Below are 15,089 nucleotides of genomic sequence, written 5' to 3'. Positions count from 1 at the left end.
ATGGAGAGAAATATTGTGCACTTTTCCATGTTCTCGGTACATAGACTGCATATTTAGGCTTTCATACATGCTTTCTTGGACAGAATGTGTCCTGTTTGTGCTGGTAACCTGGCACAATGACTTAGCACAACTGGCCCTCTGAGTATCTACAAGGCAGCTCTGCCCACTTTAATATTTCTGGCACTTTTCTATAAACCTCAGTTCCAAAAGTTGTAAGAAATGTTAATAAAAAACAGAAAGCAGTGATTTGTAAATTCTGGTTGACCTGTATTAAATTTAAAACAAAAATATTTTGTTGTCGTTTTACATTATGATTTTTCATAAATATATACTCATTCCAAATTTGACACCTGCAACACATTCCAAAATATTTAGGATGGGAGCATGTTCAGCACTGAGTTACATCACCTTTCCTTTTGACAGCAATTAATAAGCATTTATGGACTAAATACACAAACTTATCCAGTTTGAAAAGTGGAATTTTTGCATTTTTCCATTATCTTCAGCTGTGCAATCATACTGCCATGCTGTTGTAACACGTGCAGAATGTTTCTTGCTGTCATGTTGAAATAAGTATGGACATCCCTGAAAAAGACGATGTCCAGAAGGCAGCAAATATTTCTCCAAAATATGTATCTTTCAGCTTTAATGGAGCTTTGACAGATAAGCAGGTTACCCACTAATACCCCCGACACCATGACAAACCCTGACTTTTGAACTTTACGCTGGTAACATTTCCACTGAGCATCAGTCCATTTCAAAAGAGTTTGAGCCCAGAGAAGTCGGCGGTGTTTCTGGATGTTGTTGATATTTGACTTCCGCTGTGCACAGTACAGTCTTAACTTTCATTTGTGGTTGCAGCGACGAACAGTGTTTATTGATGGCTTGTCAAAGTATTCCTAAGCCCATGTGGTGATCTCCATCACAGAAACATCACAGTTTTTAAGTAGGAACATTATATTCTTAAAATGTTGGATTATTCGGTGATACACATTTTGGCAAAATGGTAAGCCTTGACCCATCTTCGCTCATAAAGGACTCAACCTTTCCTGGACACTCCTTTTATATCCAAGCATGATTGCCTTTCCTTTTTAAGATGTTTTTGAAGATTATATAATGTTCTAGTCTTAAATTTTCCCTGTCCCAACATTTTTTTTGGAACTGAGGTTTGTCGAATTGAGGTTCATGGTGCTGTTAGGGTCGTACACCACTTTTGTACATATCACGCATGATTTCTCAGGCAGGATGTGTCCTATTTGTGCTTTTAACCTGCTGCAAAGGCTTAGTACAACTGGTCCTCAGTGCATCTATAAAGTATCTCTGCCTTCTCTGATATTTCTCTCACTTTTCTGAACTGCTGGACTGTGTGCGTGTGTGTATGTAGGTGTTGTCCAGAGGTGTGCAGATGTTTTGTTTACATTGTAAAGATTTTCAGATGTCTCTCTTTTTCTCTCTTCTTTGTCTTCTCCTTCATCTCCTCCGTGGCTCAGAGAGTTCTCTAAAGAGCGTGAGAAAGCGAAGGCGCGTGGAGATTTCCAGAAGCTACGTGAAAAGCAGCAGCTTGAGGAGGATCTGAAGGGCTACCTGGACTGGATCACACAAGCAGAGGACATTGACCCAGAGAACGACGATGAGGGATTGGACGATGACAAACCCAGAAACCGTAAGTACGGGACGGGCTAACACTGGGCAAAAGAAAATTAGTGTGTTGAAGTTTTTATTTATGATAATGTATATTTGTACACTCCATAAAGGCACTTATTAAGGCAATTATTAGGTGCTTTAGTAGACAATTATTATTATTTTAATTCTAATAATTTTAGTGGTACTACTGCTACTACTACTACTAATAATAATAATAATAATGATAATAAAGGTTTGGCACTTATGTGTCAGACTTGGTTCCTTTCAGGTCACAGCTCTGTAGAAACTAGCATTTCCCTCTTCTAAGACTCGGAATTCAGTTCAAGGCCTTGCTAATTGTTATTATTATTATATTAAGCCAATTTGCAAATGTACAAAATGGCACACCTTCAGCTTCAGAATAGACAAATAGAGCCCAGGGCACCATTTACTCATCTTGTTTGGTACTTCTTTGGTCTTTGGGCACTTGTAAAGTGATGGCTTTGTTTACTGAGCTTTTAAGTAGAAGCTCTAATGTCTGTCTGCCGCATCTGTAGTACATTGCCAGTTAACATGGACTGTAATTTCCCTGTATTTATCATATCAGATCAGAAAGCCTCTTTATTCAAAATATACTCATAATAGAAACCAATGGGATGATGTTTTATCTCCTCCCCATTGGCTTCCATCATAAATGTGCTTTTCAAAGGGAAACATCAAGATTATTGACCATGGTAATCAATCATATTCTACAGATGCAGCAGATAGAAATTAGGTTGTAGGTTGATTATGAGACTCTGAACTTTTGCTGCTCTGAATTTGGACCAAAATAGCTGCGTTAAAGTTTAATGTGGTCTTGTGAGGAAGCTGAGGCAGAGGAATGTTAGAGCTGCTCTAGACTTCCACACTAACATGGCAGAGGCTGGAAACCGTGTGACCACTGGGAATCAACCTGCTCTCACTTTAATACCCGACATCAGCTGTGGACACGAGTGAGGTGAAGATGTTAAACACTCTTAACAGCACACAAGGAGTGAAAAACCATGTCTGACCATGTACTGACCGTTGTGAGGACTCACACTTACACAAGAGCTAAGCAAAAAGCCATGAAGGCAAGTGCACAGAACGCCAGTGTTTGTTGATGTTGAGATTGTGGTTACATTGAAACCATGATGGAAATATAGGGTTTAAAAAAGAGGGGAAATGAGCAGGTCTTGTCTGCAGGGCAGCTCACGTTCAGCACCATCTTCCTCATCAGCTTCAAGTGCAAGAGAGAGAGAGGAGTCGACATGAGTAGTTTAGTTTAGTTTTGCTAACGCTGAGACATAAATATTTATAGAATGTAGAAATTGGGACTAAATCCATCTGGATTAGGATTACAGAGAAATATAACGTTTAACATTTTGTACAAATGCAGTAAAATGAATGAAATGCAGATCTTATAGTTCAGTAACCCAACACCACCTAAACTTTCAAACACAACTTCTATAAACACATCATCAGATGTCAGTTTGAAATATCAGTCAAATCTGATCATCTGTATGATGCCAATGAAATGTTTCCGCTGGATTTTGGACTGCTAACTTGTCCTACAGTTTTGAAGATATCAGCACTGGACCAGCATGTTTGGTCTGATTGTGAGATCAGTTTTTATACCACTTTTTAATTGGACGTATGGTTTTCCACGTAGCAACCATTCAAAGTCTGATTTTTCCCCAGTGAAGTAAATGGCCAGAAACTATGTGGCCAGACGTTTGTACACCCCTTTTATGTCACCGTACACAACACCACCCTAGAAACCACCTTCGTAACTGCCCAGCAACTACATTGGCTACCATAGCGACCACATTGCAACACCTTAGCAACCACCAGACACACTATAGCCACCCGTTAGTCACACCCTAGCAACCACATTGGATACCATAGAAACTGCTTAACAATACCCTAGCAACCACCTAAACTACCATAGCAACTGCCAAGCAACATCCTAGCAACCACATTGGATACCATGGCAACCACCTAGCAAAACCTTAGCAACCACTTTAGTCACACCCTAGCAACCAAATTGGATACCATGGAAACTGCATAACAATACCCTAGCAACCACCTAAGATACCTAAAAAATAGTAACTGCCAAGCAACACCTTAGCAAACACATTGGATACCATGGCAACCACCAAAGCTTATCAACTACCTGAAACACTATAGCAACTATCTAGTAACACACAAGCAACCACATTGGATACAATGAAAACTGCTTAATAATACCCCAGCAACCACCTAAAATACCATAGCAACTGCCAAGCAACAGCCTAGCAACCAAATTGGATACCATGGAAACTGCATAACAATACCCTAGCAACCACCTAAGATACCTAAAAAATAGTAACTGCCAAGCAACACCTTAGCAAACACATTGGATACCATGGCAACCACCAAAGCTTATCAACTACCTGAAACACTATAGCAACTATCTAGTAACACACAAGCAACCTCATTGGATACAACGGAAACTGCCTAATAATACCCCAGCAACCACCTAAAATACCATAGCAACTGCCAAGCAACAGCCTAGCAACCTCATTGGATACAATGGAAACTGCTTAATAATACCCCAGCAACCACCTAAAATACCATAGCAACTGCCAAGCAACACCCTAGCAACCTCATTGGCTACCATGGAAACTGCTTAATAATACCTCAGCAACCACCTAAAATACCATAGCAACTGCCAAGCAACAGCCTAGCAACCACAAGCAGAGTTCATATTAGCGGCTTCAAACAATCCAAACCCTAAGATCTGTCCCTGTCCGGCAGAGAACTCTGTCCTGGCATTAACGTTTCCCAGCATTTCCGTGTGCAGGGGAGTCCGTCCACTCTGCGGTGAGCGGCTTTAGCTGGCATGTGTAATGAGTGGCCAGCCATGTCTCTTCTCGTAACTCATGGTAGCCACATGGTGGCCATATGTCGGGCAGCTCTTGGTGCTGAAATCCTTCTGCTAGAGTGGTTTTGCTGGCGTAGCTTTTCTGGACTGGCTCTAGATTTCTCTGCCTGAGGGATCCTGCGGCCCAGCCAGCCATCACGCCATGTGTCACCAGCTGTGTGTTAGTGGACCCAAAACTCCACCACTCAGTGCTGGGCAACACCGCACCCTTCATCATGACATCGGCAGTGCAGGAATACATGTGAGCCCATATGTCCAGCCTTGTGCTTATGAACTGTGAGGAATGGAAAGATGGCACAGAATTTACTTCACTGCATTTCTTGGGTCATGGAGCAGAACAACATCAGTGGTTCCCCGGTTCTGTACATGAACAGTCTGACCCATACTATGATAGAACAATATAGGGTAACACTTTATTACAAAAGGCCCGTTGTAGATGATTAATAAACTCTTGATAGATTATCAGTAACACATCAACTACATATCAGTGAAGGAGCAGTAGTGAAGCTTCTGAATACACTGAAGTAAATATCCTGTAGATGTTCTGTTGATACATTACTGACATTCAGTAGATGTGTTGTTGATATATTACATGAAATAGACTTAATACGTTACTTTCATTACTCAAAACCCAACCCTAACCCTGGCCCTAATCCTAACCCTAAGCTTATCCAGTCCTAATCCAGTGAAGCTCCAGGTCCAGGATGGTGTCAGTGTGTCTGTATCAGCTGGTTGAGGATGTTGATGGTCTGTATTAAACCTGTTAATGTTCAGTTCCTCTCAGTTAAACACCTACAGATCTGAACTTGGACTCTAAATAAAGTGAAAAACAGCTGATTCAGATAATAAACAAATCGTATTACACAGTTTATTAAAGTCTCCTGAAAATCCACTGAATTTGTTCACTGCTGCTACATCATTGATGTGTTGACGAGTTACTGAGTTACAGTTACAGACTGTAGTCCATCTGTTTCTCTGCATACTTTGTTAGCCCCCTTTTACCCTGTTCTTCAGTGGTCAGGAGCCCCATGGACCCTCACAGAGCAGGTACTATTTGGGTGGTGGATCATTCTCAGCACTGCAGTAACACTGACGTGGTGGCGGTGTGTTAGTGTGTGTTGCGCTGGTCTGAGTGGATCAGACACAGCAGTGCTGCTGGAGTTTTTAAACACCTCAGTGTCACTGCTGGACTGAGAATAGTCCACCAACCAAAAATATCCAGCCAACAGCGTCCTGTGGGCAGCGTCCTGTGACTGATGAAGGACTAGAGGATGACCAACACAAACTGTGCAGCAGCAGATGAGCTATCGTCTCTGACTTTACATCTACAAGGTGGACCGACAAGGCAGGAGTGTCTAATAGAGTGGACAATGAGTGAACACAGTGTTTGAAAACTCCAGCAGCACTGCTGTGTCTGATCCACTCAGACCAGCGCAACACACACTAACACACCACCACCATGTCAGAGTTACTGCAGTGCTGAGAATGATCCACCACCCAAATAGTACATGCTCTGTGAGGGTCCATGGGGGTCCTGACCACTGAAGAACAGGGTAAAAGGGGGCTAACAAAGTATCAGAGAAACAGATGGACTACAGTCTGTAACTGTAGAACTACAAAGTGCACCTATATAGTAAGTGGAGCTGATAAAATGGAGAATGAGCGTAGAAACAAGGAGGTGGTCGTAATGTTATGCCTGATCAGTGTATATTGACTAGATTTAAGCTCATTTCACTTGAGAGGATCCCCTTTTTGCAGTGTCTCTATTTATGTTTGCTTGCTCAAAATGGTCATTTCACATTGGTTATTAAAGGAAACCTCATTACAAGGCAGACACAGCTGCTCTCTGCCTCAGCATTAAAGCGTTAATCTGTGTTGCTCTTGGGTTACGAGCACTTGATCTTGATATTTGACAGGCCGGTTATGTCAGCGGTGAGTATGACTCATGACTGTAGGAGAAGGATGAGTCCAGCTAGAGGCAATATACTGATTGTTCAGGAACACTCAGAGCCTGTTTGGAGGATTAGCTGTTAATGGTTATTTATGTCTGACACACAAGGAGCCTAAACTTGATTGATAGCATGAACTGCACTTTTCCTTTTAAAGCTTTTATTTGTCGAAAAGTTGACAGTTGATAGGTTAATTTAGATAAAGATAAAGTCTATTACAGTGTGAATTACAAGGGAAATGTGTCACTGTTGTCGGAAGAAAACCTCATGTCTCCAAAATGGTAACTTTACAGGAGAAGGAAAAAACCTACTTTACTTTTAATGTAAGTCAGTGGAACCAGATTTTTTTCCAAGTAATTTTGGGCCGTGTCTTTTGGTCCATTCAACAATGTAAAGGGCAACAGGCACTTATAAATTATTTAAAAACCTGAAAAATGACAAAAATGGAGATACGAGGTTTTCTTCTGACAGCAGCGATACATACACGTTTGTAGTGTTATTTAAATTATTGTTGCTCTTTTAGTTATGTGCAAATGTACAGTACTGGGCAAAAGACCATTAAAAACCTATTTAACAGACAATAAACAAAGAAAGAAACATCTACAAATAAATATACTATTATCAGTGTTTAGTGAGTCACTCTTTCCCTTTATTCCAGCTTCCATTCTGTTCAGGAGACTCACTTTCAGTTCCTCAAAGAATCTGCAGACGCACCTCCAAAGTTCAGTCTTAGAAGCTGGTTGATCATTTTCTGAAGTAATCAAACACATTCAGTGATGTTGAGGTCTGGACTGTGGATTGGTCAGTCCATTGTTCTAGAACCATCAGCAGCTTCTTTGTTTGATTTGCATATTTGACTGTCTTCTGTTATCAGCACACATTTAAGAAAGATGGTTCCTCAAGGGTTCTTTAGTAAAAGTAAAGATGCTATATAGAACCATTTGCATACTTAAATGATTTGTTGCATGGTGAATTGGTTCTTCAGATTGACGGAGAATGTGTTGTATATGGTTCTGTTTAGAACCTCTTTGAAAACGGTTCTATATTGCACCAAAAAGGGGTCTTCTATTATTACAAGGTTGACAACAGAAGAACCATTTGGGTGCTATAGAACCACATACAACACATTCTCTATCAATCTGGATAACCATTTCACCATGGAAAAAACATTTAACCATGCAAATAGTTCTATATAGAACTCATGGCTCTAAATAGAACCATTGTCTTTACTATAGAACCCTTGGAGAACCATCTTTTTTAAGTGTGTAGAGCAAGTTGGGCACTAGCCAAGCTAAGTTATATTCAGAGCCAGGAGTCAACATCCAAACTGTGATAGTGTAATAGTCCAAAGTAAAGAATAAATGACTTAAGTGTCTGTAATTCATCTGCTATAAAATGCCGAAATGCCACGGTTAGCTTAATGCTAACATAACAGGAAAATCCCTATTACCAGGCTAGCATACATTAGCATTATCTTAGTGTGGCTAGCGCATAAGAAAAGCTACTTTCAAGGCAAATTACAAGATTTCTGCATTAAACCTTGCTGCAGTATGACATGCTTGACTGGCACATTATCATGATTTTGTGATTATATCTGGTCTTTCAGCATAAATGAGTTTAAAAAGTTGAACATGTGGTCTCTCTACGCTGTGGCCATTGGTGCTCTCCACCACAACACAAAGCCACACCCCTGCCCCGCCCCCTTTACTGAGACAGCCAATGAGAGTACAAAATCAGCCCCCCAAAATGAGCTGTTCTTCACAGAGGATTAAATGACAGACTAACTAGTTTCAGCATAATCATGTTTGAACTAATAAAATGTTTGTATATGTATAAACGTTTGTCCATCTCAAAGGGGAATTACACCCAGTTTTCAAAATTTCTTAATAATTTAATCCTTGAGATGTAATCAGAGTGATTCAGAGTGGTTTGGTGTGAAATTATTCAGATTTTCTTTACAGTGGTGGTGATAGAAACCAGGGGTCGCCATGACTACAACACAAATATAGACATTTTATTTACTATCCGAAACCACCAGTGAACCTACACGAGTCTTCTGAGTTTATGTGGAATGTTGATGATGGAAAATAGTTGAAAATCAGAAATAATAAGCTTTCTTTGGGGACAATTTTGCATTAGAACACCCCACATGTACTAAAATCATATCTCAAACCATCATAAAACAATGATGTAACCATTTCATGTAGTAACTTTCTGTGAGGGAGCTTTTAGAGGTGGACGTCTGGTACCTATCACCGCCACTGTGAACTGACTAAGTTTCTCTAGAACGGAGCGTTTCACACCAAACCACTCTGAACGACTCTGTTTACATCTCAACTATTTAATTATGCAGAAATTTTGAAAGATCAGTGGAATTGCCCTTTAAGGTGTTTCTTCTATACTCTTCACAGTTGTCTTTCAGAGAGCATGATTTAAAATGGATTAAAACAAAAAAGTCTCCCTTAAATAAACGAAGGCCGAGCTCTGACTTTTGCACAGCGCTGTATCTGTTTATGTGAGGCTTATTTACGCACAGGGACAGGACAGGAGAGCAGAACGGAGGAGAAGGACGGGAAGAAATCAGATTAGAGGAAAGGAGAGATGAGAAGAGAAGAGAGATGTTACAGAAGCCACAGTGACAGAAAAGGAGTAGTGATGGCAGCTGTGAGCAGCCTCGCCATCTAGAGGCCCAGTGTGGAACTGCTTCTCATGACTGCAGACTCTCAAAACACTTCATTACGTTCACTATTAAAAATGGTTCTACAAGGATTCTTAAGTAAAGACAGGGGATCTATAAAGAACCATGAACCATGTTGAAAGCAATACTGTGATAATGTGACAAAGACTCCTAGCGCTGTAAAAGGCAGGACTTCGGATAATTAACCATTAGCCGCTGTGGTGATTTCTGTTATGGTAATGAACAATAGCCGGTTAAATGTGAGGTAACCAATTGTGTGTTGTGTTTATTGTTCAAAAATGTCCTCTGTCTGTTTATGGTAACATATGAGTAATTTCCCAACAATGTAGCCAAAAAGAAGTTGGGTAATTCCACCATTTTTCCACAATTTCTGCCTAATTCAGTGGTTGAGATGTAAACACAGTCACTCAGAGTGGTTTGGTGTGAAATGGCTCATCCAAAACCACCAGTGAATCTGCACATTTCTTCTGAGTTTTATATGTAGTGATGATGATGTGGAAATAGTGATAAATCAGAAAAAATCTTCTTTAGGGGCTATTTTGCCTCATAACACCCTGCCTGTATCCCTCCACCATGAATGGATTTTAAAAAGACATTTTAGGCCAAAATCTTCTCAGAATGATCATCAAACAATGTCTTAGACATCAGGCAGTGAATTCATAACCATTCCATGCAATAACTTTAAAATGAGCTTTCAAAGCCTTAAACTCTTCAGACGTCCAGTTCCCTTTATTTCACCTTAAACCACTCTGAATGACTTTGTCTACATCTTAACTGTTTAATTACGCAGAAATTTTGACAAACTGCTTCAGCTTATCTACGTAAATGGCTCTCTAATGCAGTTCTTCTATGATACATGATGCTTTCTGTGTTTTCTATTGTTTGAGAAGTTATGGTTGAATGTAAACCCAGAGTGAAAAGCCCATGTTTACGTGAACACATGTCTGTATGTGAATGCGTGTGTGTGGGTGTGGTCTGAGCTTTGGCCTTCTTCTGTTGTTTCCAGGGAAGACTCGTCGTTTACAGTACTTTCGTGGAGCGGTGAAGAAAAAAGCGGCCGTACTTTGTAAGGCGTGTGCGTCTGCATGGCAAATACTGTTTACTGAGCAAAAAAACTGTAAATGGCCTCAAAACCTTAACCCTGACCGCTCCCCACAGCCCGGCTCCAGAAACGTTACGAGAGGAGAAATTACCCTTTAAAAATAAAGAGGAGTGTCCTCTGAGGTCTGAAGTCACAGGGTTATGAGGGAGTGAAAGGGTTACCCCCCCACCCCCCCACCCCCTTCAGTCACGATGGTTACAAAACCTCAGTAATCCCCCTGCTCTCACAAGCGTTAATATTCACAATCATGACATAATTGTGCAGTCATATTCTGAATATTAAAAGAAACAATGACCCTTGATTAATGAGAGATCTTAAGGCATTTATTGCTATATTCGGCAGGGCTTTGTTTTCCTTTGGTTGGCATATTTAGAGCTGTTTGAAATATGGTGCATGATTACCCCAGTATTATTTTCTCTCGTTTGTAGTCTTCCTTGCAGTATTATCCCTTATTTCCTTATTGACTGTGCATGAATTATGCGTATACCTTTTTGTTTGCCACATTTAAAGATGCTCCATGGGTAAGTTCTGGTTTGGGCGATTCAGATGAGGTCATTGAGGTCACTGACCATCCAACTAAGGCAGCCTTTTAATCATAATCATCTCGGTACATTTATGAGTCATATGGTACAACATTTTTATTGTCTTTAAACGTTTCGAAGTGTACCTTTCATAGTTCTATACACATTAATATCATCTGATTTTTACTTCATATTGGTCATCGTAGCAAATACTTATTTACAGATTAGATACAGATGAGATTCAAAATCTTGAAATCTGATTTGAGACGATACAGTCGTATATCATTATAATCAGTGTCGGACAGTAATGAAGTAAATGTAATTCGTTACTGTACTAAGTAGTTTTTCATGTATCTGTACTTTACTGAAGTTTTTCCATTTTGGGTGACTTTTTACTTTCACTCCACCACATTTCAAAGTCTAATATCTCACTTTTTACTCCACCACATTATGAGAAATCTGTCGTTCCTTTTGGTTTATGTGTGAATAAAAACGTAACATCAAAACAAAAGAAGCACAAAGTAAGAACACCAATCAGGGCACAGCGCTCACTTTGTTTTGAGCTTGTTTTGACCTGTTGGTCATACCGACCCAGTACAGCACACGGTTCAACATCAGGGCAGCAGCGTAAAATTTTGGGAGAGTCTATTCAACATAAATGATGAACTAACCTAACTTTGTGTAAATAGACCACAATATAGAAATATGTACTCATATGCAGTTGAGACTGACGTGTCTTTATTCTGAATTTATACAAACACATTTCATTTTATAGTAAATTAGTTTAGGCTAGTTTATGTTTATGAACAGAGACCTACAGATGCAGTTTAGTAAAGGAAACTCATTTGTGAATCTGAGTTTAAAGTTTTTATTAAACTTAAACTTGTAACTAAATTGCATTAAGTTAATTAATCTTTTAGTACTTTTAGTACTTTCAATACTTAAGTACATTTAAAGGCAAATACTTTTACTCAAGTGGAGGTCTAAAGGGAGGAACTTCTACTTTTACTGGAGTAATATTTTACCTTGGGTGTCTCTACTTTAACTCAAGAACATGGTTTTTGTACTTCGTCCACCACTGTTTACAATACATTTTAATTATGAATAAGCAGCGGCTGAATATGTGCCTTGTATTTGTATGTTCATGCTAGTGTGTTCACCACACACAGCTTAAATTCATGCACTTTAATAGAGACACAAAGTTTGTGTAATGGAATCTGAGTGGAGTCACTCTGAAAGATGCTGCTACTGGTCTGTATATGGAGCCCATTTTATACACTTTCCTTGTATTTTTTACAACATAAAATGTGTGATTTTATGGAGAAACAGTCATAGTTCATTTTTATGTGACCATTTTCCAGCCTCTCTTTACCATTTAGAATTGAACAGCCTGTTTTGGTGGCTGATATATCGTCGCTGTCCAAAGAAAAATGTATCTCTAAAACAGTAATTTTACAGGAGAGCGCGAAACATTATTAACTTTTAATGTAAGTTAATGTTAAGAGGTTTTTTTCCAAGTGATTCAGTAGCAAATATCATGAAATGTTCACATAATATGAAGGACAGCTGCCAAGATCAAATAATGTAGCAACATAAAAACTGACAAAAATAGATTTTTTTTTATTGGACAGTGATGATATGTAAATTACCTCTCTTCTGATTGGCTGACCCCGTCACAAGTGCCCTATATTGTGCCTCATTTACAAAAGTTGGAATGTGTAGAACAAACCGTTAAGCTTGACTTAAAAATCATCAGAAGGAAATGTGGTGACGGCTGTGACATCACAAATATGATGAATACATAGTGGGTTGTTTTTGTATTTGTATGGGCCGTACGGACCAGGTAATGAACATGTTCAATATTTTCAGACTCTTATTTTTTAAAAGTGGGGTTTCAAAAGTTTGGTTTTCCATAATATGTGTTTAAGATTTAAAGGGGAATTACACTGATCTACTGATTAAAGCTTAAATGGTTAAAAAACTATACTGAGTCAGAACTCACAGTGGTGGTGATAGGAACCAAACGTCCATAAGTCCATTTAATGTTAGCAACAGAAAGTTATTACATTAAATGATTATAAATACATTGTCAGGATTTTCCACTATTTTCCCATCTGTAATGTTCTATATAAAACTCAGAAGACTCGTGTAGGTTCACTGGTGGTTCTGGATAGTAAATAAAATGTCTATATTTGTGTTGTAGTCATGGCAACCCCTGGTTCCTATCACCACCACTGTAAAGAAATTCTAGTCTTAAACTACTCTGTATGACTCTGTTTACACCTCAACAACTGAATTATAATTCATTCAGAAATTTAGTAAAAATCGGTGGATTTCCCCTTCAGTGAAACCCTATGTGATGAGGTGAATCCCTTTAGAAAGCATCCTATACATTACATTGTTAAAATAATGGAATCACTTGGTTTTTGGGTCTATTTGAGGAAAAGGGGCTGTGAAGTGGTGGTTTTGCTTTGAGATGATGATGACCAGTCCACTCGTGAGGAAGTGTTAAGTATTAGCTGATGACCATGCAGTTCAGGTCAAGCCAGTACTTTACTCAGAATAAGTGCCTGACAATGATTTTGTCGCCCGAACAAGTTAATCACTCACTGACATTACATAGGAAAATAAATGAGACTGGGTTTAGAAACTGCTGAAAGGAAGTATGAGTGCAAAAACATGATCATTTCAGGTAGAATATCTAATGGACGTGTTTTTTTTTTCAATTGTATATAATACAGTCTGGCGTTCTGTAGTCGGCGCCGTGTTCTTATGCCCATATTAGGAACTCCGGGTCTAAGCTCCATTTTTCTATGGTCAGAATGAATAGGATTTTTGAAAAATCGCCTCTATCGCCCCCTGTGTTAAATAAACATGTTCAGAACCCGACATGTTTTGTCCTGTGAACATTCTTCTCTCGAATACCACTGGATCCTCTGACTTACGAGGTCGTTAAAGAGCTGAAATATGAATATTGCTACATGTGAGCTAAAGCTACTGCACACTGAATAGACTGGCAGCCTCCTTAATCAGGCTTTGTCAGTGTACATTTCCATGTTCAGACTGAGGGCAGAAGAAAAGTAGTCAGAACAAAATTAGCAGGTTTCCCTGCAGTTCTCTGTTCTTCACCTGATTCTCACTGAAACACCATAGATCTTTCCTTTTAGCTTGATTTGAAAAGATCTACAAACAGACCTGCACTCAGGCTGATCCAGTACAGTCTCAGGACATTCGGCAGCTTTTTGTTCGACTTTTTTCGTTCCAACTTAAATGGTGCAGCAGTCAAGTTCTGAACTGCTGCACCATTTCAGCCTCGTAGTTTTAATGCTGGTAGTATTTTTGATAAGGAGTTTTAGCCTATCAAAATATCCTACCTAGACGTTTTATTTATACGTATACCTGTAAAAATGCGCAACGGTAGAAGATTTTGATAAGGTAGCACAACTCGTCAGAGCTCCGCCACAACCCGCCATAGTTTTGTGTAGCTTAGTGACGTCAGATTGACGCACAGTAGTGTTAGCTTGCATGTAGCAATGTTAGTATTATAGCTCTTTAACGACCTCGTAATTCGGAGGATCCAGTGGTGTTTGAGAGAAGAATGTTCACAGGACAAAACGTGTCGGATTCTGAACATGTTTATTTAACACAGGGGGCAACAGAGGCGATTTTTCGAAAACCCTACTCATTCTGGCCAAAGAGAAATGGAGCTTAGACCCGGAGTTCCTAATATGGGCATAATGAGAACTACAGAATGACGCACGACTACAGTGGTCTATTGTAAAATTAGGTGTCAGTTAACGTACCTGTGGACGAAGACAGCAGTTCCTCCTGCACATGGTGCTGTCCACTAAGCACTGTTCTAACTATAGGCTGTGATCTAGTTCACACTGTCAGGACGTGACCACTGGAGAGATCTGCTTCTGTTCTACACTATAATGACTTGTTAGGATCTAATGAGGCTGTCGGCTAATGCATTACACTCATCTCACTTTATGAAATGATTGTACTTCTTTCCTCTTGATCCTACAGTTGATCCTACAGTTATACACAGGTTAAAGAAAATAATCAGACATAACAGACTTATTGTGAAAGAAATTATCTGTAATGATGTCTTTTAAGACAAGTTAAATAAAAAAATTTGCTCATTGCGGTTGCATTCTAATGATAGTTGGGGGCAAAATGACAGAATATCTATAATGTATATATTTTCTTATATATGGATCATTCTACTGAACTGGTTGAAAATGCGCTT

At 39.3% G+C, this 15,089-nt stretch overlaps 1 protein-coding gene across 1 annotated transcript in view; it reads left to right on the top strand.

Annotated features, from left to right (window-relative positions):
- The window catches only part of cacna1c (calcium channel, voltage-dependent, L type, alpha 1C subunit), a 335,868-nt gene that overhangs the window by 244,305 nt on the left and 76,474 nt on the right, over window positions 1-15,089 (top strand). The window contains exon 9 of the mRNA XM_036577755.1: window positions 1,491-1,663. Coding sequence (XP_036433648.1) covers window positions 1,491-1,663 — 173 coding nt within the window. The remainder of the gene's footprint in view (window positions 1-1,490; window positions 1,664-15,089) is intronic.

The sequence above is a fragment of the Colossoma macropomum genome, unplaced genomic scaffold, assembly GCF_904425465.1.
Source record: "Colossoma macropomum unplaced genomic scaffold, Colossoma_macropomum, whole genome shotgun sequence".
Taxonomy (NCBI): domain Eukaryota; kingdom Metazoa; phylum Chordata; class Actinopteri; order Characiformes; family Serrasalmidae; genus Colossoma; species Colossoma macropomum.
This window is presented reverse-complemented; position numbering and strand designations above follow the sequence as displayed.